The 21,633-nt window shown below is 53.8% G+C and overlaps 2 protein-coding genes across 2 annotated transcripts in view; both read left to right on the plus strand.

Moving 5' to 3' along the window:
* LOC133260819 (uncharacterized) overlaps positions 1-2,588 on the plus strand; it is a 155,819-nt gene extending 153,231 nt beyond the window's left edge. The window contains exon 10 of the mRNA XM_061439550.1: positions 1,967-2,588. Coding sequence (XP_061295534.1) covers positions 1,967-2,052 — 86 coding nt within the window. The 3' untranslated portion in view covers positions 2,053-2,588. The remainder of the gene's footprint in view (positions 1-1,966) is intronic.
* On the plus strand, positions 2,057-21,416 carry ST3GAL1 (ST3 beta-galactoside alpha-2,3-sialyltransferase 1). The gene is made up of 6 exons (XM_061438539.1): positions 2,057-2,878; positions 9,525-9,721; positions 10,721-10,900; positions 12,177-12,222; positions 14,159-14,278; positions 17,026-21,416. The coding sequence occupies exons 1-6, from the start codon at positions 2,576-2,578 to the stop codon at positions 17,197-17,199; spliced, it is 1,020 nt and encodes a 339-aa protein (XP_061294523.1). The 5' UTR covers positions 2,057-2,575; the 3' UTR covers positions 17,200-21,416.
* The last annotated feature ends 217 nt before the right edge of the window (positions 21,417-21,633 follow it).

Consider the following 21,633-nt stretch of genomic DNA (forward strand, 5'->3'; position numbering starts at 1 on the left):
GTGAGGGAGCTAAGTGTCTGGTACAACTCCAGACCTCGCATTCAAACAGCAAACTGGCCAAAGCCAAAGAACGTCTCTTTCCTCCTTCCTCTGCAAAAGTCAGGAGTTTCGCTCCAGATGAATTAGGCTGTGTGCCCATCCCTGGACCAATTACTGCAGTAGGAGGGGTGGGAACCCTCTGCCTGCCAAGTTAAATCAGAGCCCGCCCTTGAGGATAAGCAGGTTAATCTGACTCAGATGACAGAGCTGGTTGCTGGACGGAGGAGCAGGGGTGGCTGGAAGGGACGGCTCTACACACCATTAGGTTCTCCATACAAGTCACACTGTCACGACAAGTACAAAGTGGAGGAGAAGGCAAATGAGGAGACCTTACCCGCCGGGCTGAGGCCTCGAGGAAGCAGTAGAAGCAACATGTCTTGTCCCCTGGCTATCTCCAGGACGGCGCTGTGGATTTAATCTGGTTTTTGAACTGCCCCTCTTTCTACCAGAAAGTAATCAATCTTCCTTTCACTATCACTTCCCTGGGCATCAGGGGCCGGTGGGGAGGGTGGTCGGAAATCCAGCTGCTTGACAGCCTACACGTTGGGATGGCGAAGGTAACTGATCAGACAGATAGAGACAGGGGCATATGCTCAGCAAGGACCAAGGGGAGTCAGGTTCAAGTGCAGAGGTGTGACCACAGCTGTGCTGTGCAGGAGCCCAAAAGCCAGGGAGGTGTGGGGACTTGTGTTACAAGCCTCTCAGGCGTCCCGGTGTGCTTTCTTGGAATAAATGGCTCCCAGCTTTCTCTGTACCCCTCCAACTATGGTCATCTGGTGCCCAATTAACGGACAGGGTGTCCATCCAGGGCACACTCCTGCCCTGTTCTTGGTACCCCGGCCCCTCCAGGTGCATGGACTCAGAAGGTCTGGGATCCAGACTCAGATCTCACTTCCTCCTCTCCCCACGACCTTGGGCACAGCCACTTAATCTCTTTGAATCTCAGTTTCTTTGGACAACTTGGGAGACCCCTATCTGGGTGACCATATGCTTTGTTAGTTGAGGAAATAGGTATGCATGAATGCACCATCCTCTCTGGCTCTTAGTGGCTCATCCAAGAATATCCATTCATACGTAGAAAACAGCAAAGAAAAGTTTGTGTGTGTGTGTGTGCATAGTCATGTCTGACTCTTTGTGACCCCATGGACTGTAGCCTGCCAGGCTCCTCTTTTCCATGGAATTTTCCAGGCAAGAATACTGGAGTGGGTTGCCATTTCCTTCTCCAGAGGATCTTCCCAACCCAGGGATCGAAGCTGAATCTCTTGTGTCTTCCACATTGACAGGCAAGTTCTTTACTAGCTGAGCCACTGGGGACAGAAAGTTTAGCAATTGCTTAATGAATACCAGAAACTCAGCAGAGAGCATTTTGTCTTATCTTCATGGCCATCCCATAAGTGGAGGTATTATTGTCTTATATTATAGAAGGGAAAACTGAGGGTCAGGAAGGTTGAATAAATTGCCCCAAACCATTCAGCTGGTAAACCAGTACTTGAACCTCGGCCAGGTAGAAGTCTGGGCTACCCTCTTAAGAGTAGCATTTTGGTTGTTGTTGAACTTCAGAATCCAAGAGAGAGTGAAGGAGAGAGAAAGTAGCTTGTGGTCAGCAAGCTCTGTGTGCCCAGCACCGTACGTGCATTATTAACTCATTTCACAAACTTTGGTCGTGTGCTTCAATGTACTAGGTTCTGGTTGCAGGAAAGATGCGGGGGGACACCTTCCGTGTCTCTTGGCAACCTTGCACAATAGGCATTAACATCCCACTGTACACATGCATGCACTGAAGTTCAAAAGGTTAAAAAATTGTCCACCTGCCATATCGGTGGTGTCGCAACAGAGAAGAAATGGAGGAAGTGGAGAGACAGAAAAGTTTTTTTTTTGAAGAAGGGAAGAGACATTCATCCTGTTTTCTTCCTCTTTCTCTGTGTAGATGACAGACAGCCCCCAGTGCCTTCATCAAGCCAGCTGCTTCCCCACCACATCTCTGGTTACAGCGTGGGCAAGACCCAGTTCTAATTAAGAATTGTCACACACCATCCTGTCCAGAGGGCGGTGGCAGAAACAGCTTCCCTCTGTCCCGCACCGCGGCCCTTCCTGTGACGTCTTCACCTTCGAGGGACCCTGGGCTGTCACAAGGATTAATTACCCCACCACCCCCTTGGATGGGAAAGGAAATCACGGTTATTAAGTTTTGATTAAAGCTTCATCAAGAGACGTTATCGGCTGTTTGAAGATTGCTGATGAAACAGGCCACTCTATTTCCTGAAAAGACAAACTGCACGCCAGCAGAGCCAACCCACCACGAGTGGTCCACTTAGCCTTTGAGTATTGCGGGTGATGTCCAGCACAGCCTGGTGGCTGTCCGCCTGCAGACGTGGCCGTCAGGAAGCTCTAAAGCTCCGTGGCTGTCCCTGTCTTGTCCCGCCCTGCGACTGAGCCTCTATCTCCGGGCTCTTTCTTTGGAGTTCTTCCCCAGTTAGGCCTGGTTTCCTCCAGCCCATCCCTGCCCCGCCCCCTCAGTAAAGCAGAAAAGGCGACCATGAGGAAAAGAACTCTCAAAGTGCTCACGCTCCTCCTCCTGTTCATCTTCCTCACCTCTTTCTTCCTGAACTACTCTCACACCATGCTGGCCACCACCTGGTTCCCCAAGCAGATGGTCCATGAGCTCTCGGAGAACTTCAAGAAGCTCATGAAGTATTCCAACAGGCCCTGTACCTGTACTCGCTGCATCGGGCAGCGCAGGGTCTCCTCCTGGTTCGACGAGCGATTCAACCGGTCCATGCAGCCGCTGCTGACGGCCAAGAACGCACTACTGGAGGAAGACACGTACAACTGGTGGCTGGTGAGAACCGGGGCTGTGGGCGGGTCTCGTGGGAGGCGGGGCGGGGGGCTCCTGACGGCCAAATGCTCAGTCCCTGGCGTGCACTTGGGGCCCTGCCAGGCGCTTGGTGAGATTCGGAATATTAGTCATTCATTCATTCAGCATCTGTGTATTTAGAATCCATTCTATATAAATCAAAGCCAAGGGTTCTGTAGGCGTTTCCAGTGTCTGCCGTAACAGGTAACGTAGAAGGTGGCTTGAAGCTACAGACGTGCGTTCCCTCTTGTTTCTGGAGGCAGAGTCTGAGATCAAGGTTGAGATCAGCAGGGTTGGTTCTTCTAGAGGCTCTGAGACACTCCATCTCACGCCTCTCTCCCTGCTTCTGAGGGTCGCTGGTCGCTGCGAATTCTTTGGCTTGTACACACATCCCTCCCGTCTCTGCCTCCGTCTTCACACAGACCCCTTCTCTGTCTTAAGCGCCTATCTTCCTTCTTCTGTAAGGACACCTGTCACTGAGTTTAGGGCCCACTCTGTATTCAAGAGGACCTCATCTCGAATTCCTTAACTACATCTGCAAAGGTTGTTTTTCCAAATAAAGTCCCATTCACAGGTTCCAGGGGTCAGGACTTGGACATATCTTTTTAGAGGCCACTATTCAACTATTACTGAGGAGCAAAAAAGACGGAGTCCTTCTCTCGTGGAGTTATATTCTGACAGAGAGAGATGGATAACAAACAAGATAGGCTCAGATAGAAGTGCTCGGAGGAGGAACTTCCTCCCAAGGGGGTTTGTGATGGGGGGAGCTTGGGGCAGAAGCCTCTCTAAATGGGGTCAATGGGAAGGTCTCTGAGGAGCCAGGACTTGAGTGGAGACTAAAGGCAGAGAGGATGCAGGCTGTGGAAGGATCAGGGGAAAGTGCGGTAGGTCACAGGGACAGCAGGTGCAAGAGCCCTGGGGCCGCATCAGTTTGGTGTCTTGGGGGGTGGGGGGAGGTGAGTAGAGGAGCTCTGTGTGGCTGTGAGCAGGGGTTGCTGCCTCTAGAGGAGGTCTGGGGGCAGGCAAGACCCAAAGCGAAGAATGTGGCATTTGTGTCTAAGTGCAGCAGAAAACTTCAAGAGTTTTAATCAGGAGAGGTTCATGATCTGATCTAGTTGTTTGAAAAGTAACTCTGGTTGTCAAATGCAAAATGGATTGAAGAAGAGTGAAAAATACCCAGTCATTCAAGATTTATTGAGCATCTAGTAGATGCCAAGATATTTAGATGGAAAAAGAGCTTTCCCTTTTTAGGGATGGTAGGAGAGAAGGGAAAATGGACAATCACAAGACTGAATGATGGATGGTAGGCACCCAGGGTCCCTGGGTTTTGCTTTTAATTTCCTATATCAAGAATGATTCCGAGGAACTTCATCTTGCTGAGTTTCACATTGAAGTCATAATAGTCTCCTCACTACATTTCTCTACAACACTGCAAACATTAGGTTTTAACATTTTTATTTATTTGTGCTGCTTTAATGGGCAAGGGGTAATGAATTCACATTTTTTTCAGTACGTACGAAGGCTGAATATTTTCCCACATGGCTGTTAACATTTTATCAGTTTTTTTAATCCCTACCCCAGTGCTTGTCTGCAGTTCTTCTTTGCTGGAGTTTAGCCTCTGGTTACCACTTGGTAGGGACTTTGCAGGGGAGGAGGGGAGGCGAGAAAGGGCCTCACCAATAGAAATCAACAGAAAGGAGCAGGCCTTTCGAGCTTCTGGGTTCCTTGACAACACACAGACCACATGTTTTGAATAAAGAGTTGGGACACCACATCTGACAAGCACTTCTGTCCCTCCAAGCAGAGACATAGAATACTGAAATCAAAACCATCCTGAGAGCTCCCGGGAGGCACCATAGCACTGCCTAAAGGCCCCCAGGCATCCAGGACAGATCCAGATCTAGGATGCTGAACACAGAGCCCTGCCTTTCAAATGTGATGAGCCTGGCAGGAAATGCCCTGCAGGCTGATGGGCTGGCAGGGGGCCACGGAAGGTGCTGGATGCGTAAGTCAGAGGGGCTGGGCCTAGACCCGCTTACCCTCTGTGGTCTGCTGCCTCTTCTCCTCTGTCTCCAAGTCGAGGTGAAGGACTTGACTGAGGTCACTGGGCTGTCAGTACAAAGCCAGACCTGGGGCTGCGCGGTCTGCCCCCAGGCACCGTTGTTTTCTGCCTTCTTGCCCACTGCGGCCTCTCCAGGCCCACATGGGAGCGAGGGCAGGGAGGCCGGACCAGGGATGGAGGCTTCAGGGGCTGGAAGCTGACAGCCCAGGTGCCTTGGGGAATCACATAATCCCCCATGTCCTTCACATCAGGGTCATGCTGACTGTCTGAGCTTCTGCCTCCAGGCTCTGCCCTAAGGCACGAGCCCTACCAGCAGCAGCAGGCACTGGTTGAGCCCTGACTGTAGACAGGGAAATACACTACAGTGCTTGGAAACTAGTCAGGAGAGTGAAGGGGAGGAGGCGATTGTGAACCTCTGCCCACTCTCTCCTGTGTGCTTGTCAGCAGCCCTCTGGGACTTTGCATTGTCATTTACAGAAGACAGAGAAATCAGGAGGTCCTTTCCCAGGGAGGACAGGGACGCAGCAGGGTGTGACCGGCCTCAGCTCCCCAAGCCAGTGAGGGGACGCTTTAGGGTGCTCATCCCCAGAAACACAGCTAGATCCCGGCCCGCTGTCCCCGGTTCTGCCCGCTCTGCCCTCCCCCAGTGGCCTGGATCTTTCCATCTCTGGACCTCAGTCTTCTCTCCTGCCAATGAAGGTCGGGAATAGAGCCAAGATTCCTGGAGTGTGAGCTGGGGGCCCGGGGCATGATTCCTGGTGATACAGGGGCGAGGCCTTTAAGAGCATCGTGTCAGGCACAGGTTGGAGGAAGTCATCCCTGCTTTAATTCTTTCCATCTTTGAAGTTGCAAGGGTTACATGTGCCTCCTTGTTTCGTGATGAGCCTTTTAACACCTGCCCGTCTCAGTTCTATTAATAGCGAAGACAGGGCGGCTTGCCCAGGCAAGCAACAGGATGGAGCTTGAAGTGAATAAGGTGATTTTGTTTTCATCGTATTGGATAATTACTTTTTTACTTCTGCCAAGTAACTCTTGCTTTCACGTGTGGCAGAGATATGAGATTGCCTTTTAAAATAAACTTACTCTTTAAAAGCAGTCAATCCTAAAGGAAATCAACCCTGATCATTCCTTGGAAGGACTGATGCTAAAACTCCAATAGTTTGGCCACCTGATGAGAAGAGCCAACTCACTGAAAAAGACCCTAATGCTGGGAAAGATTGAGGACAGGAGGAGAAGGGGGCGATAGAGGATGAGATGGTTGGATGGCATCACTGACTTAATAGACATGAGCTTGAACAGGCTCTCGGAGATGGGGAAGGACAGAGAAGCCTGGCGTGCTGCAGTCCATGGGGTCACAAACAGTTGGACACAACTGAGTGACTGAACAACAGCTTTTTAAAATGAATCAAGGAGTGAGTCGGTAATAGGCGAATGGGATAACAAGAGGCTTTCCTCCCAATACGGGTATCCTGCCAGCTCTGAGCCTTCAAACACTGGGTCCCTTGAGACAAAGCAGGCATGTGTCACGTAGGAGGCGCTCAGCAACTACTGCTGAGCTCTGGATTAAAGAGTGCCACATGGCTCCTTAACCCAGCATGCAGCGTCATGCTCCCCGAGGACTCTCTCTGGTCTTGGGTGTATCCTCATGATGTCCGGGCCCTTCCTGGGTGGGTGTCCTCAGAGGAGGTTCCTGATGGGGAGCTTGGCTGTGGTCTTCAATCTCAGGGGTTGTCAGTATGTGGTCCCCACTTTACCAGCAGCAGCATCACCTGAGAGCCTGTAAGACGCGCCGAATCTGGCTCCCAGATCTTGCATGTTAGCGAGATCCCCAGGTGACCGTGTATTCAGGAGCCTGGAGCTGCCCCAGGAGGTGCTATAGGAGCACGTGTTTAATCTGGATGTGCTTTTGGTCTTGTGATAGAATAGGCATCACATGGGCTCCCCAGATGGGCAGTGGTAAAGAATCCACCTGCCAATGGAGGAGACTCAAGAGACGTGGGTTTGATCCTTGGGTCGGGAAGATCCCCTGGAGGAGGGCATGGCAACCCACTCCAGTATTCTTGCCTGGAGTATCCCATGGACAGAGAAGCCTGGTGGGCTACAGTCCGTGGGATCACAAAGAGTCGGACACGACTGACTAAACCATCACCATGCATGTATTTATCATCCTAGCTCTTTATAAGTGTGCAATTCAGTGACAGTAAATGCATTCATGATGTTGGGTAACCGTCACCACTACCCATACCTGGCACTTTCAACACCCTCAGAGAAACCCCATACCCATCAAATAATAATGACCCCTACCGTCCCTCTCATCCCCCAGGCAACCACCATTCTACTTTCTGTCTTGATGAATCTGGTGACTTAGTATCTCCTGTAAGTGGAATCATACAAATATGTCCTTCTGTGTCTGGCAAGTAAGTCAGAGAAATAACACTTAGCATATGTGTTTTCAAAATTCACCCTTTGGCACTATACATGGAAATGTCCCTTTTCTCTTTCTAATAACTGAGTGGTGTCCATTGCATGGATGCTCCACATTTGCTTTGTTCATTCACCTGTCAGTGAGCCCTTGGGTTGTTTCACCTTTTGTCTATTGTGAGCAACGCTGCTCTGAACACAAGTGAACTTGTTCAGGACCCCGATTTCAGGTTTCTTTCTCCTTTTCTTGGTCGCGGCTTGTCGGACCTTAAATTCCCTGACCAGGGATTGAACCTGGACCCTCAGCAGTGCAAGCGCCGAGTCCTAACCCCTAGGGAGGTCCCTGATCAGTTCTTTTTAATACTTAGCAATGGAACCTCTGAGAGACCGCCAAGCAGTTTGCCACCGCGGCTGCACTATTTTACGTTCCCCCAGCAAGGCACGAGGGCTCCGGATCCTCCAGGTCCTCACCAGCATTTGTTAGTTTCCCTTTTTCTTTCATGATTACCATCCTGTGTGATGTTTACAGTAGGCGAGTGCCTGCGGTCCTGATATCATTGCCCGCAGCTCCCCAGGCACGTGCCGTGGCTTAGGCTAGAGGAGATGCTAGGTGGCCTAACCCGTGGGACCATGCCGGTCTCCTGCTCTGCCTCCTGTTGTGGATGCTGGCTCCTCCCGTGCCAGGTGGGGACCAGGCGCCCGGGGACCTCCCCACACATTCCCCCGGTCACTGATCTCCTAGACAGTGGCCAGAGCAACAGCTAACCTCACCTTTCTCTCCCGCAGCCCCTCCCCTGTCTTTGAGGCTGGTGAGACAGGTGGGACTCACCCCACAGCCATGTCCCCCTACCCAGCCCCAGGGACTGGGCTTTCCGTAGGTCGAGGTTCCAGGGCTCTGAGACAGGGGTGGTGTTGGGGGAGAGACATTAAGGTGGGCTTATAAAAGCCTGGCTTCAAATTCCCCTTTGGATTCGGGACACATGCTCAGCGGACTCAGACCCTTCTTCCTTGTGTTGAATTGACAGCACTGTGGCCTGGTGATGCAGGAGATACAATGCTTCTTAGGAGATCGCTCCAGGTTTCACTCTGAGTGGGCGAGTGGTCTGTGTCAGCGTGTGGTCACCGTGCAGTGTGGCCAAGCTCCCCCAGAGGCAGTGGGCGGATGTGAGTGGGCAGAGGGGGCCTCACTACGGCAACCCCTCGCCCCACTGTCGTCCCTGAGGGTCCCGCTCCCAGTGCTGGTGCTCGGTTGTGTCTGACCCCTTGGACTGCAGCCCTCCAGGCTCCTCTGTCCATGGGATTCTCCCGGCAAGACTGCTGGAGTGGGTTGCCATTTCCTCCTCCAGGGGATCTTCCTGGGTCAGGGACCTAACCCGTGTCTCCTGCATTGGTGGGCAGATTGTTCACCACTGAGCTATCTGGGAAGTCAGGGAAACTCCTTAACCCTGGGCCAACCAGGTGGCTGGTTGCCCTCAGGATAAACCCAGTGTTTGCCCACGCCTGGGGGTCAGGGAGTTCCCAGGGTAGTTGACCTTGGGTGTGGACGTGAAAATAATTTGTTAAGCAGACAATGGACTCCTTGATGCATCCGGCGAAGTGCTGATTCTTAGGTCTGGACAGACGCCAGTGGTCCTGGGCTGAGGCTGCCGAGCGGTAGGATGGGGAGCTGAGCCAAGGCAGGGGAGGCGGGCGTGGAGGGTCGTCTGGCCTTTCTTCCATATGCCTCACTCATACCACCCGGTCTCAAGAGGCCAGAGCTGCACCACGTTCATGAAAGTGAAAGTGTCATTCACTCAGTTGTATCCGACTCTTTGTGACTCTGTGGACTGTAGCCTCTGTCCTTGGGATTCTCCCGGCAAGACTGCTGGTGCGGGTTGCCATGCCCTTCTCCAGGGGATCTTTCCAACCCAGGGATCAAACCTGGGTCTGCTGCATCGCAGGCACATTCTTTACACACCAAGCATAGCAGGTTCTCAGGAAGCATTTGTAGACTGAATGAATGATCCCTGGCCTTCCTGTCTCCCCGAGTGGCTCCTGTGGGGGAGGTGGAGCTCTGTCTCCAGGTCCCTTGGGAGGAGCCAGGTCACCAGACCCGAGGAGCTCGGGGTCCAGCCCGGCTGACTTGCGTCCCGTGTCCTCTGCCCACAGAGGCTCCAGCGGGAGAAGCAGCCTAATAACCTGAACGACACCATCAAGGAGCTGTTCCAGGTGGTGCCTGGGGACGTGGACCCCCTGCTGGAGAAGGGCTCGGTGGGCTGCCGGCGCTGCGCCGTCGTGGGCAACTCGGGCAACCTGAGGGAGTCCTGGTACGGGCCTCAGATAGACAGTCACGACTTTGTGCTCAGGTGGGTAAGGCCCTCGCCCCCTGCCCACCCTGCCACCCCCACCTGGGCCCCTGAGCTGCAGAGGGTGTCATGGCTTGGGGTCAGGAGGTCAGGACTCCAGTCCGGGAGCCCAGACTTCCCCAGGGCCTCAGTTTCCCCATGTGCGTTGCAGGATGGGGATGAATCAGCAAGGCCTCTCTGAACCCAGAGAGGAAACTGGGCAGAGAAGCACCCAGTGGGTGGGAACTCGGCCTGGAGCGGCCTGGCTGGAGGACAAGACTAACAAGATTCTTGTTTCATCTTTGCAGTCCGTCCCTGCTTGGCCATCTAGGGCCATAATATAACTTATACTTCTAATGCAATAATAGGTTTCCCTGTCTTCAAGTAAAATGAATGTTCCAGGAAGATGCCAACCTCTCTCCTGAGTTTCTCGTCACCCCCACACCAGGGACCAGACCCTGGGCACCAGTGCCCAGCATGAGAAACTCAGACAGCCATCCCCAGACCCCTTCTAGAACTGTCCCCCATGTATGTGGACTCCGACTTTATGTCTTTAGACCACTCACCTGGCCTCGGGGAGCCTCAGTGTACTGGTGTCCAGTGGGAATGTCTCTGGTGTGGGGGAAAGAGTCAGATTTAGGGTCGACAGGCCCTGAGTTCAAGGCCGCCACAGGGTAGCTCTTATGTTCTGGGATAAATTTTTATGCTCAGATTAGTTTGGCCGTAAAAATAGGACCATAAAATACATATACGAGTTATCATTAAAGGTCAACGGGCTACATCACTGCACCGGGACAGAGTCAGCTGTTGGTGGTGGGGATGGTTAGGCTCACCTGAGATCATAAATGAGAAAAAAGTTGCTAAAGCATCTGACCTGTGCCCTCCCTGTGCCCATTTTACAAATGAGGAAGTTGGGGCCCAGCGAAGGGGACACAGCACAGCCCCTCTGAGCTAAAGCTGACCCTCCAAGTCAGCTTTGATGCTGACATGATGCCTGTCGTCTCTCCCTCCCCCTCCCAGGATGAACAAGGCCCCCACTGCAGGGTTTGAGGCCGACGTCGGGAGGAAGACTACCCACCACCTCGTGTACCCCGAGAGCTTCAGGGAGCTGGCAGAGAACGTCAGCATGGTCCTGGTCCCCTTCAAGACTGTCGACCTGGAGTGGGTGATCAGCGCCACCACCAAGGGCACCATCTCCCAGTAAGTCCCCTTGGGGAGTCTGCATGGCGGGGGGTCACTGCCGGGGGGGTCACTTCTCCTCCTTGCTGAGTGAGGGCCTCTGAGCCCCCTGCGGTGCTGTTCCACCCACTACAGCCACACTCATGCTGTCCTGCTGGCACACCTCGCCTCCCCAGGCCTCCTCCTAGACAGCAGAGCCCCGCCCCCAGGCTGCCTCCGGCTCTTCCTGGTACCCATCCTCCCATCACCCGATGACCCTGAGCTCTGGCCTTCCTCCTGCTCATGACTCCCCACGCCACAACACAATAGACCTCCCAGGTTTGCTTCCCCAAAGTGAAAAGTGAAAGTGTTAGTTGCTCAATGTGTCTGACTCTTGGTGACCCCATGGACTGTAGCCTGCCAAGCTCCTCTGTCCAGGGGATTCTCCAGGCAAGAAGACTGGAGTGGGTTGCCCTTGCTTCCCCAAATGCCCTGCGAGTCCCCCAGGAGGTGGACCCTGCTGAACTTTCTCATCTCTGTGCTGCTCCCCAATTATGACAGCACCCCTCCACACCTGCCTCTCACACTCAAAGCAGCCCCAGCCGGGCTGAGGGACGGCTAGGGAGACTGGGTGAGGAGCATGTAGGCTCTGGTGTGAGTCCCCAGTCCTGCCTGGAGCATTGGCGAGTTAGTTCACATCTGATTTGTTCCGGCCGCTTGGCACACATCTCGCTGAGCTCACACTAGTCCTTCATGACCTCTGTCCTCCAGGGAGACCTGGAGGCTTGGCCTCTACACAGAGCCAGGCTCGCACCCGGTCCCATTCCTTCCTGAAAGAAAAGGGGCTTAGTGCCCAGATGGCTGAGCGCCTCCTTGTCTGGGGCCTGGTTAGGAAATCCGAGGGATTCGGGCTGCAGGGCAGTGAGGGAAGCAGGCTTGGGCAGAGGAGGGGTTGTATCAGCTGGGGCTCAGCTTGGCCTCCGCAGAAGGTCCTCAAATTAGCCACGATCGCCCTCTGGTGTCCATAATGGGCTACTGCAGGAGGTGGAGCCCCTTGCTGAAAGAGTGTTTCTCCCGGTGGCCCGCCTTCCTCTCACCGTGGTCCGCCTGCGTCTCCCCGTGGCCCACCTTCCTCCCCCCGTGGTCCGCCTGCCTCTCCCCGTGGTCCGCCTGCCTCTCCCAGTGGCCCGCCTTCCTCTCCCTGTGGTCCGCCTTCCTCTCCCCGTGGTCCAGCTGCGTCTCCAGCCCTCCCTGCCCCAGCCGATGCCCAGGCAGCCGGCTCTCTCCTGTGCTAACCAGCTGTCTTTTCCTCCTGCAGTACCTACGTTCCTGTCCCCGCCAAGATCAAAGTGAAAAAGAATAAGGTGAGTCAAGGCGCAGGTGCCTTGCCCTCTGAGCTCAGCCTGGCTTTCAAGGCTCCACCTGATGACAGAGAGAGCCATCTCCCCGCCCTGCCCGCATCTGGCTGCAGAGAGCCCCGGGCCCCCAGGGTTGGCAGCAGTGGGTGGGCCCCCACTTAGAGAGTGGAGAGACGAACCCTGGAAAGTTTCCCTAAACCTGGACCCTGGACCAGCCCTTGTCACCAGTGCAGATCCTCGGGCCGCCCCAGATCTGCTGAATCAGAAGCTCTGGGTTTTTACAAGCCCCCCAAGGATGCGGATGCTATTTGAGAGCCACTGCCCCCATGGTGTGAGCATCTCAATGCCAGTCCTCACCTCCTGTCTCTCTATATCGCCATGTTCCCCAGTAGGACCTGGTGTGGGCTTGGGTAAGACGTGGGCAAAGGGCAGAGGGATGGTGGAAGTGAAGTGTTGCGTGGAGATGAAGAGATCAGGTTCAGAGAGGCCAGGTAACTTGCCCAGAGACACACAGCTTGTTCACCGATGCTGTGTGCTGATGTCCTCCCAGGGGTGGCTGTGTGACGTTGAGCATGTTACTTAGTGTCTCTGAGCCTCTATTTCCCCACCTATGACACGAGGAGAGGGACAGCTGGCATGGGAGGTCATTTTAGGGGCTTAAGGTCATTCAGGCCCGTGTCAGGCCGGACGGGTGGCTCGGTGTCTTCCTGCAGGGTGCCAGGCGTGTCCTGTCCCCAGCTCATGCTGCTCCCTTGGGGCCTTCTCCTGCAGCCTCATGTCCTGCTCCTGGCCTCCTTGACTGTAGTTCAGATGCCGCCTTCTCACCCCTTCCTTCCTCATCTTTCTCTGCTTTATTTCTCTCTGTGGTCATCCTCTATTCCAGCATGCTCTGTGTATCCGTGATTTAGATTCAGTTCAGTTCAGCTCAGTCACTCAGTCGTGTCTGACTCTTTGCAACCCCCATGGACTGTAGCACTCCAGGCTTCCCTGTCCATCACCAACTCCCCAAGCTTGCTCAAACTCATGTCTATTGAGTTGGTGATGCCATCCAACCCTCTCATCCTGTCGTCACCTTCTCCTCCTGCCTTCAATCTTTCCCAGCATCAGGGTCTTTTCCAGTGAGTCAGTTATTTGCTTCAAGCGGCCAAAGTATTAGAGCTTCAACTTCAGTATCAGTCCTTCCAATGAATATTCAGGACTAATTTCCTCTAGGATGGACTGGTTTGATCTCTTTGCAGTCCAAGGGACTCTCAAGAGTCTTCTCCAACACAGTTCGAGTTCAAAAGCATCAATTCTTCGGCGCTCAGCTTTCTTTATGGTCCAACTCTTACACCCGTACATGACTACTGGAAAAAACATAGCTTTGACTATACAGACCTTTGTTGGCAAAGTAAGTCTCTGCTTTATAAAATGTGGTCTAGGTTTAGTCATAGCTTTTCTTCCAAGGAGTAAGCGTCTTTTAATTTCATGCCTGAAGTCACCGTCTGCAGTGACTTTGGAACCCCCCAAAATAAAGTCTGTCATTGTTTCCATTGTTTCCCCATCTTTTGGCCATGAAGTGATGGGACTGGATGCCATGATCTTGGTTTTTTGAATGTTGAGTTTTAAGCCAGCTTTTTCACTCTCCTCTTTCACCCTCATCAAGAGGCTCTTTAGTTCTTCTTTGCTTTCTGCCATAAGGGGGGTGTCTTCTGTGTATCTGAGGTTATCGATATTTTTCCCTGCAATCTTGATTCCAGCTTGTGCTTCATCCAGCCCAGCCTTTCGTGATTTAGGTTAGGGTACATATTGTCCACTAGATCGTACCCCTCCCAACCCCCCGTGTAGGGATATGAGCTCCGGGCACCGCCGTGTCCCACGTGGACACAAGGGCGTGCGGCACCTGATGCCTGCCTGGCTCTCCCCCAGCCCCTCACCCTGGGCCGCATCCTTCCCTCCGCAGATCCTGATTTACCACCCGGCCTTCATCAAGTACGTCTTCGACAGCTGGCTGCAGGGCCACGGGCGGTACCCGTCCACCGGCATCCTGTCCGTTATCTTCTCACTGCACGTCTGTGATGAGGTAGGACACACCCCATCCCCCACTGCCTCGTGTTCCCCAGGGGCCCGCGAGAGCGCCTGCGGTCAGGACCTCCATCCCCACCCCCAGGCCTCTTCTGGGAGCTCAGGTCCTGTCTCCACTGTGGGGCTTGCAGTGCCTCCTCCATAGGACCTTCCAGGAAGGAGTCTTGTTCTCCTGGTGTGGGAGCTGCCCTGGGCAGGGCCAGGCCCAGCAGGTAGCTCAGACCTGGGGGCCAAATAAGGGAGCAGATTGTAACGGGGAAGCTGTCTGGGGCTTCAGTTTCCATCTCGTTTGCTTGTTAGAATCATCTGTGCAGCTAAATTCTAGCCCCCAGACCACAGCCCAGCCCACTTCCACCAGAACTGCTGGCAGTGGGGACCAGGGACCCAAGGGTTCCCCCAGGCACCCAGGGCTTCCTCTGCTCACCAAGATTGAGAACCAGTGATTTTGTAAAGCATGCCTTTCCCCATCCGGAGAAGGCAACGGCACCCCACTCCAGTGTTCTTGCCTGGAGAATCCCAGGGACGGGGAGCCTGGTGGGCTGCCGTCTATGGGGTCACACAGAGTCGGACACAACTGATGTGACTTAGCAGCAGCAGCAGCAGCAGCCTTTCCCCATCATGGACTCTCCTCACCTTCTGCCAGGCTGTGCCCATGTTTCCATGGGCGATCTGGGGTGCTCACTGCCTGTGGGCAGTGAAACAGGAGGGGGACCACAGTCCCTCCGCGCTAACTTCCTCCCTGGCCCTGGTTCAGGCAGGACCCTCCGTGTCCCTTCTTGTCACCTACGGTCCGTCCTTGCTGCTGCAAAGGCTCCTAGCTGGAAATCGCGGGTAGGAATTGAGGGAGTAGCAAAACCCACCGGCCATCTCTAACTCGTGTGCTCTGCCACCATCTGCCCCCATCCTTCAGCCAGAAACCCGGGTGTCCCCACCAGAAACCATATCTGCCTCTTGACTCCCCCTGCTGCCCCCACCTCCTGTCTGCTGCTCACAGAGACCGTGGGCTTCTGCCTCAGGAGTGCCCTTCCCTCCTGCCCTGGGGTGGCCGTGTCCATGCTGGCATTTCCTAAAAAGTCTGCAGTCAGCACAGAGCTGTCTCCTGGTCTGGCGGGCGCCCGCCCTGGAATCTGTCTGCCACGTCGCATCCCACATGGGTTGCATCCCACATGGCTGCTCCTCTCCCTGAAAGCCTCTTCCCCAGTCCCTTGGGCTTCCCCCCTCTCCCTGAAAGCCTCTTCCCCAGTCCCTTGGGCTTCCCAGGTGATGCTAGTGCTAAAGAACCCCCCTGCCGATGAAGGAGAGCTAAGAGACATGGGTTCGATCCCTGGGTTGGGAAGATTCCCCGGAGGAGGGTGTGGCAACCCACTCCAGGATTCTTGCCTGGACACTCCTATGGACAAAGAAGCCTGGTGGGCTAGGATCCATAGGATCACAGAGTTGGACGTGACTGACTTAGCATGCCAGACCCTTCCTGGGCATCTTCTACTCATTTTCCAAGACCCAGTTTGAAGGTCACCTTGTCGGCCAAGCTCTCTGCCCCCTCCGGTCACCTCACCCTCCTCGGTGCGGGGAGGCAGAGGCGGGGGACTGTGGGGAAGCCCTGGCATCAGCCCCTCTTGAGGGCTCAGTTGGTGGCTGTCATAAGTTAGCAGCTCAAGGCGACTGTTACTCACACCTTTTTGTCATCACCTCCTCTTGAATATGGGCAGGACTGTGATTTGTTTCTAAAAGATAGGATATGAAAAAGTACTTAATATTTGACCCTCTACAGGATAAGTGTGCTGATCTCCGAACAGAACAAAAGCAAACAAATAACCATCTATTAAACTTTCTACCTTATTTGATCATGAAATATATTATTTTGTGTTAACACTTGTTTCTCCAAGAAGCACATTAATTAAAAATACTTTTATGGGGAGTTTTGAGGAAAGAAAAGTTAGGATTTAAGTTGCATAATGTGCAAGTAAATTTTCTCATATATTTTGTCTTTTACCCTAGTTTAAATTTATTAAATGGTGATATCATAGAAGCTAGAGAAAGAGAAAATATCCTGGAATCATATAACCAAAAATATGTATTTTTGTCTAAGTAGACAATTTTTTTCCCCTAACACAGTACTCATCTTGGCAAGGGCATGTTGATAAAGATATGATTATATATTGATTAAAAAAAGAAGAAGCTCCGAGGGCTGAGACCTAACTCCCTCATCCCTAATTTCTCTATCATCCCCCTGAACTCTGACGGGTTTAATGCACACTTGATACAGAATAAAGGCTCAGGAAATGCGTGTCGCATGTAAGAAGCCTGCCCCCCGCCCCCAGACAGTGAGGACCCCTGGACCAGATGAATATTAGCCTAGGGCAAGAAAAGGATCAGTACCTTTTCTTGGTGGATCACACCGCCCTCTCCATGGGCATCACTCTTGGCCCCACTTCCCAGGTGAGGAAAGTGAGGCTCCAAGAAGTGGTTTGGCATTCACGGGTTATACCAGCAGGAGGCAGAACTGGGGCCTGGGGCGCACTGCTGGACTTTGAAGTTCTGCTCTTCAGTCCTTGGAGAAGAGGTTGTACCTCCGCGGAGGTGGACCCTGCAGGCACAGACAAGCAGTAGGCTTCCATGATGCCTTCTGGCCTTGGACTTGACTTTTACTCAGCTTGCCTTTGCTACCCCAGGCTCCCGGGAGTTGCGCTCCTGGAGGCTGTTTCCCCCACTGGCCAGTCCTCACCTTTGCTTTGCCTTTGGCAGGTGGACTTGTATGGCTTCGGGGCGGACAGCAAAGGGAACTGGCACCACTACTGGGAAAACAACCCATCGGCGGGGGCTTTTCGGAAGACTGGGGTACACGATGGGGACTTCGAGTCCAACGTGACGGCCACCTTGGCGTCCATCAACAAAATCCGGATCTTCAAGGGAAGATGACGCTGCGAAGGCCTGAGGACAGGTGCCCCACATGCGACTCCGCATCCAGCCCCAGCTTCTCACCGGAGCTGTTCTTCTCCAGGAACTTCCAGGACCAGCCTCAGGGGTGTGCCCAGGTGCCCCTCGCAGCCTCTTGCACCCCAACATTTGGCAGCATCTACTCAGCAAGGTCACCGATCCCTGCCAGGGCTGCAGAGCAAGTCTCAGAACCAGTCTCGGGAGGGGAGAACCCCCGCCTCGCTGCTGTTCTGGGCTGGGGGAGGCGGGGAGACTCTGGAGAGGCCCCATCCTAGGAGTCCCATGTTCTAGACGAGAGGATGGTCTCCCGGGGGGAAGCACAGAGACTACGCTGCCGCGGGGTCCGGGGCCAACACTCTGATTCTTGCTCGTAAGTTTCTGGGTGAAGATGACCTCCAGGAGAGCCACCCCACCTCCCCTTTCTGCCCAAAGATCATTAAACTGTGGCCATGAGGGGTCCCCGCCCTGAAGGTCTTCAGGACCCTAAATGCCCAGGAGATGTCTTCTTCCCAAGCTGACGTTTCCTCTAGTAATTGATCTCTGTGGTTACCATGACAGCTGAGCATGGGTCTAAGTGCTTCCACGTGCCTTGGTACTGGGGGGAGAAACGCATGCATTGACTGAAATGTGGCAAGAGCCCCAGCTTGGGGAAGGGGACCCCAGCAGTGCACTCCCCTTGGTCTGTAGCTGGGGAGAGTGTTCTAGTTTCTGGAGCCAGAGTCTGAGCTGCAAGAAAGCTCAGTTGGAACTAGGCTCCATCCAGAGGCCCGTCAGCCGTGGACCATACATTCTCATTTTCACAGACTATTGGATTCGGTGCCCGTAACCTTCCAGAGCTTTGTGGTGGAGAGGGGGCATCAGCCAGCGGTTGCCACCAGGGTCAGATCCCCCCTGGCCACCTGTGTGAGGACATCCTAGAAACGTGACCGTCAGAGGGGAGAAGTCATACCTCATCCTTCACGTCCCAGCTGCTCTTTCTTCCTCGTCAGCCTTCCTGATTATTTATTGTTTTGTCTTTTAAATTCAACTGACATCGTCTGCACTTTGTGGCTCGGTTACGCTCGCTTCGGCAGGCAGCTGCCGTGTGGGCACTCAGAGCCAGTTTTGTAGAAATCTTCAGACGTGGGGTACTGGGGTGTTTAGGGCTTGAGGGCTTGCTGGTGGGCAGACCCTGGAATGTCGGGTTGATAGGTTTGCCGGATGCTATGTATCTCCTTCTCTTCCAGCCCCACTTTCTTCTTCCTCACTGTGGGCTTAGATTCAGTCTCAGCTAAGAATCTCCAAATCAAGCGGCACTGTCTTGGGGCTGGGTGGGAATAGACTCATAGTTCCAGGTGGCACTTGTGGTAAAGAACCCTCCTGCAAATGAAGGAGACATAAGAGATGCGGATTTGATCCCTGGGTTGGAAAGATTCCCCTGGAGGAGGAAATGGCAACCCACTCCAGTCTTCTTGCCTAGAGAATCCCCATGGACAGAGGAGCCTGGTGGGCTACAGTCCATAGGGTCACAAAGAGTCGGACATGACTGAGCGACTTAGCATGCACGTACTGACATTTAATCAAAAAAAGAGAAATTTCTTGCTGTCGCGGGCATTCCCTGAAGGGCCACGGGTGCCTTGAGAAGGTGTGACCGTGGCCTGGAGGAGGATGAAGGATGCTACTCTCAGAGGCCAGGGGGTCCCGCCCCACCGCGCCCTGCAGCCCTCTGGCAAGCCCTGCCCCCCGCCTCCGTGTCTCCCTCTGCCAACGGGGAGTGTCCACAGTGGGTATCGGTCATTTACAAGTGTCCCTAGAAGTCACACACCCTGCTGGTTCTTCCCCTGAGTGTTTGCCTGGGGAGAGGGTCCAGTTTTTCTTTGATTCTCTAAGGTTCAGAATCCAGAAAGTGGTTTTTTTGTTTTTGTTTTTGTTTTTTTAAAAAAAAAGCAAGCAAACGAAAAAAACTGTTCGAGCATTAAAATCCTCCAAAACCAAAGACCCTCTTGACTGACAAATGCTTGTCAATTGCTGTGAGGTCATGATTCCCAGCATAAATCCTCAGAGGCTAGAGGTCACGGCAGTCCTTGGCGTGAGGAACTCTGCCGGGTGTGTGGCTGACTCACTGCCACCTGGTCTCCACCCTGTCTCTCCCCGCCACCAGGCTGTTCATCGTGACAGGCCTTTCAGTCCTTGGGTCCCCATTTGCAGATGAGCAAAGCAAGGCCAGAGAAGGGAAGTGACTGCACAAGTGAACCAGCTGTGAAATAGATTTCGAGCTAAAAGAGGATGTTATTGGGTCCCTATTAGACCACCTAGAGGTGGGCTGCCCCAGCCCCTCCGAGAACTGTAGTCGGTGTAAGCTTCTGACTACAAGCCTCTCACCACCCGGCTTCTTTCTCAGGCCACCACGGGGGCCCGAGGCAAGCTGTGACCTCTGCCTTCTCACGCTCTTCTTCCAGTGGAGGAGATAGCATCACATTTTTCCCACAGCTGGGGCAGACACGGCTTTGTGTCTGTTCCTGGGCTTACCAATGGCCACCTAAGCGAATCCAGCCAGCCACTGTGGCCAGGATTAACACACCATTGCCTTAAACCAGCGGGGCCCATACCTGGGGTAAGGGTGGCCGAGACCTGGACAAGACTGTTTGCACGGGGGTTTGGCCACCAGCCAGAGGGTGAGAAGCACCCACAAGAGGAGGCTGTCCCTGGGGCCCAGCATACCAGCCCAGGGCTCTGCCCATTCCGCAGACAGAGCTCCTTGGAGACTAGCCCCAGGCAAGCGTTAGAGGCATTCCTGTTGCAGCAGTCAGTGCTGAGCCTGAAGCTAAAGAGGCCAGGCTAATGAGGGAGAAAGATGTCAGCAACACCCTAGCCTTCTGGCTCCCCCAGGGAACCAGGAAGCTGCTCTCTGGTGCTGGAGCAAAATCTACACCTGTAGCCATATCCCCTGGAGCCCCTGGCCTCACCCATGGGAAGGAGAAGAAAGGAGGGCGGGAGGGTAGTGATCTGGGGCAGAGAAGAAAGTTCTTAAGCAGATGCGTTTGGAAACCCCAGCTTCATCAGGTATTGTCCAGAAAATCACCTAGGCTGGATTAGTGGGAGAAGCCAGATCTAAGGAAATAGGACATAAAAGGGAGAAGCCAGGCAACGAGGGGTGGTCAGGTGATTCCTATAGTGGGTGGGAGAGGGGGGCAGGTTCAGGGGAGACCACCCCCCCAAGGCTCGGCTGTGGCCAGAAGGGCCAGGGAAAGGGGACAAAGCTACCTCGATGCAAACTGGGCCTCTGGGTCCAGGCAGAATGGAGTCTCAGAGAGCGCTGAGCACTGTGATGTTTGCTTCAGCTGTTTCCTTCAAGGCAGCCTGAACCCAAAGAAAAAGTGGAAGACAAAACAGCTCGCCCTCCCTCACGTGCTTGTGGTCGAAGTGCTCTCTCCAGGGAAGCCAGAGTTGGCTGGACTCCGGCCACGTGCCATCAGGACGGGCAACTGTTCTCACCCCTCCAAAGAGCTGGGGGCTGTCACTGCATCCATCAGGGACATCTGGTTTGTGGCAGGGTTGGCCACAGGCCATCGGCTGGCCATCCTCTTGTGGGGTCTGGGCTAATGTGTTTGGAGCCCCCTGGGGGGCCGTGGCGGGGGTACATGACACCTGTGCATAGAAGAGGGTGAGGAACAGCTACCAGGCGAGGCGGCATCACACAGTCCTCCCCCAAAGCAACACATTTCCTCCAAGCCTGCCTCCAGCCCCCTGTTTCCCTCCCAGTCCATCAGAGATCTGTACTTATGTTGAACTTGACCCTGTTGCTCAGCTTCCAATCTGCCATCGTCGCCCACCCACCCAAGATCCTGGTCCAGACACCAGCTTTAACCCGGGTCTGTGTCAGGAGTCCCCACTGGGCCCCAGTAGCATGGACGTGGTGCACCGTCGTGCTAACACTTAACCCAGTTCGTGTCAAAGCCAAAGTTCCCCGAGCACTTTTCCGCTCTTTGCAGTCCTGTTGGTGGGTTGGTTGGTGTTGTTTTAAAGTCTGCTTTCTTTGTCTGCCCCTCCTTGCCTGGCTCCCGTGTTTTGCAGCTGAGTGTTCATCTGGATGCTTTTTTGAATGAAGTTGGCAAGAGTCTGCTTTCCACAGCCTCTGCTCTATTTTTTATTTTTAATTTATTGTTGAATATTTCCAATGATCCAAATCAAAATGAATAAAAGAGAGCTATTTTATCGTTCGGGTGTGTCTTGTTTTTCTGTAAGGGCGGTGTCTTGGTGTAGCTTCTCAAAGTCTCCAATGCAAGAGACGCTTTGAGTCTTAAAAGACACCTCCGGGGTTAGTGCCCACCCCGACCAGGCACCCAGAGGCTCAGGACATGAAGAGCTAGCCTCTGCTCAGATGCAACTGTGCCTTCTCCCTGCTGTGTGACTAATGCCAGTCACCCAAGCCCTCTG

The sequence above is a fragment of the Bos javanicus genome, chromosome 14, assembly GCF_032452875.1.
Source record: "Bos javanicus breed banteng chromosome 14, ARS-OSU_banteng_1.0, whole genome shotgun sequence".
Taxonomy (NCBI): Eukaryota; Metazoa; Chordata; class Mammalia; order Artiodactyla; family Bovidae; genus Bos; species Bos javanicus.

Excerpts from the sequence above, each read along its gene's own strand:
- ST3GAL1 (XM_061438539.1), top strand. The coding sequence starts at position 2,576 with ATGAGGAAAAGAACTCTCAAAGTGCTCACGCTCCTCCTCCTGTTCATC. Across the intron at positions 2,879-9,524 it reads ACACGTACAACTGGTGGCTG|AGGCTCCAGCGGGAGAAGCA; the intron begins GTGAGAACCGGG and ends CTCTGCCCACAG. Across the intron at positions 14,279-17,025 it reads CACTGCACGTCTGTGATGAG|GTGGACTTGTATGGCTTCGG; the intron begins GTAGGACACACC and ends TGCCTTTGGCAG.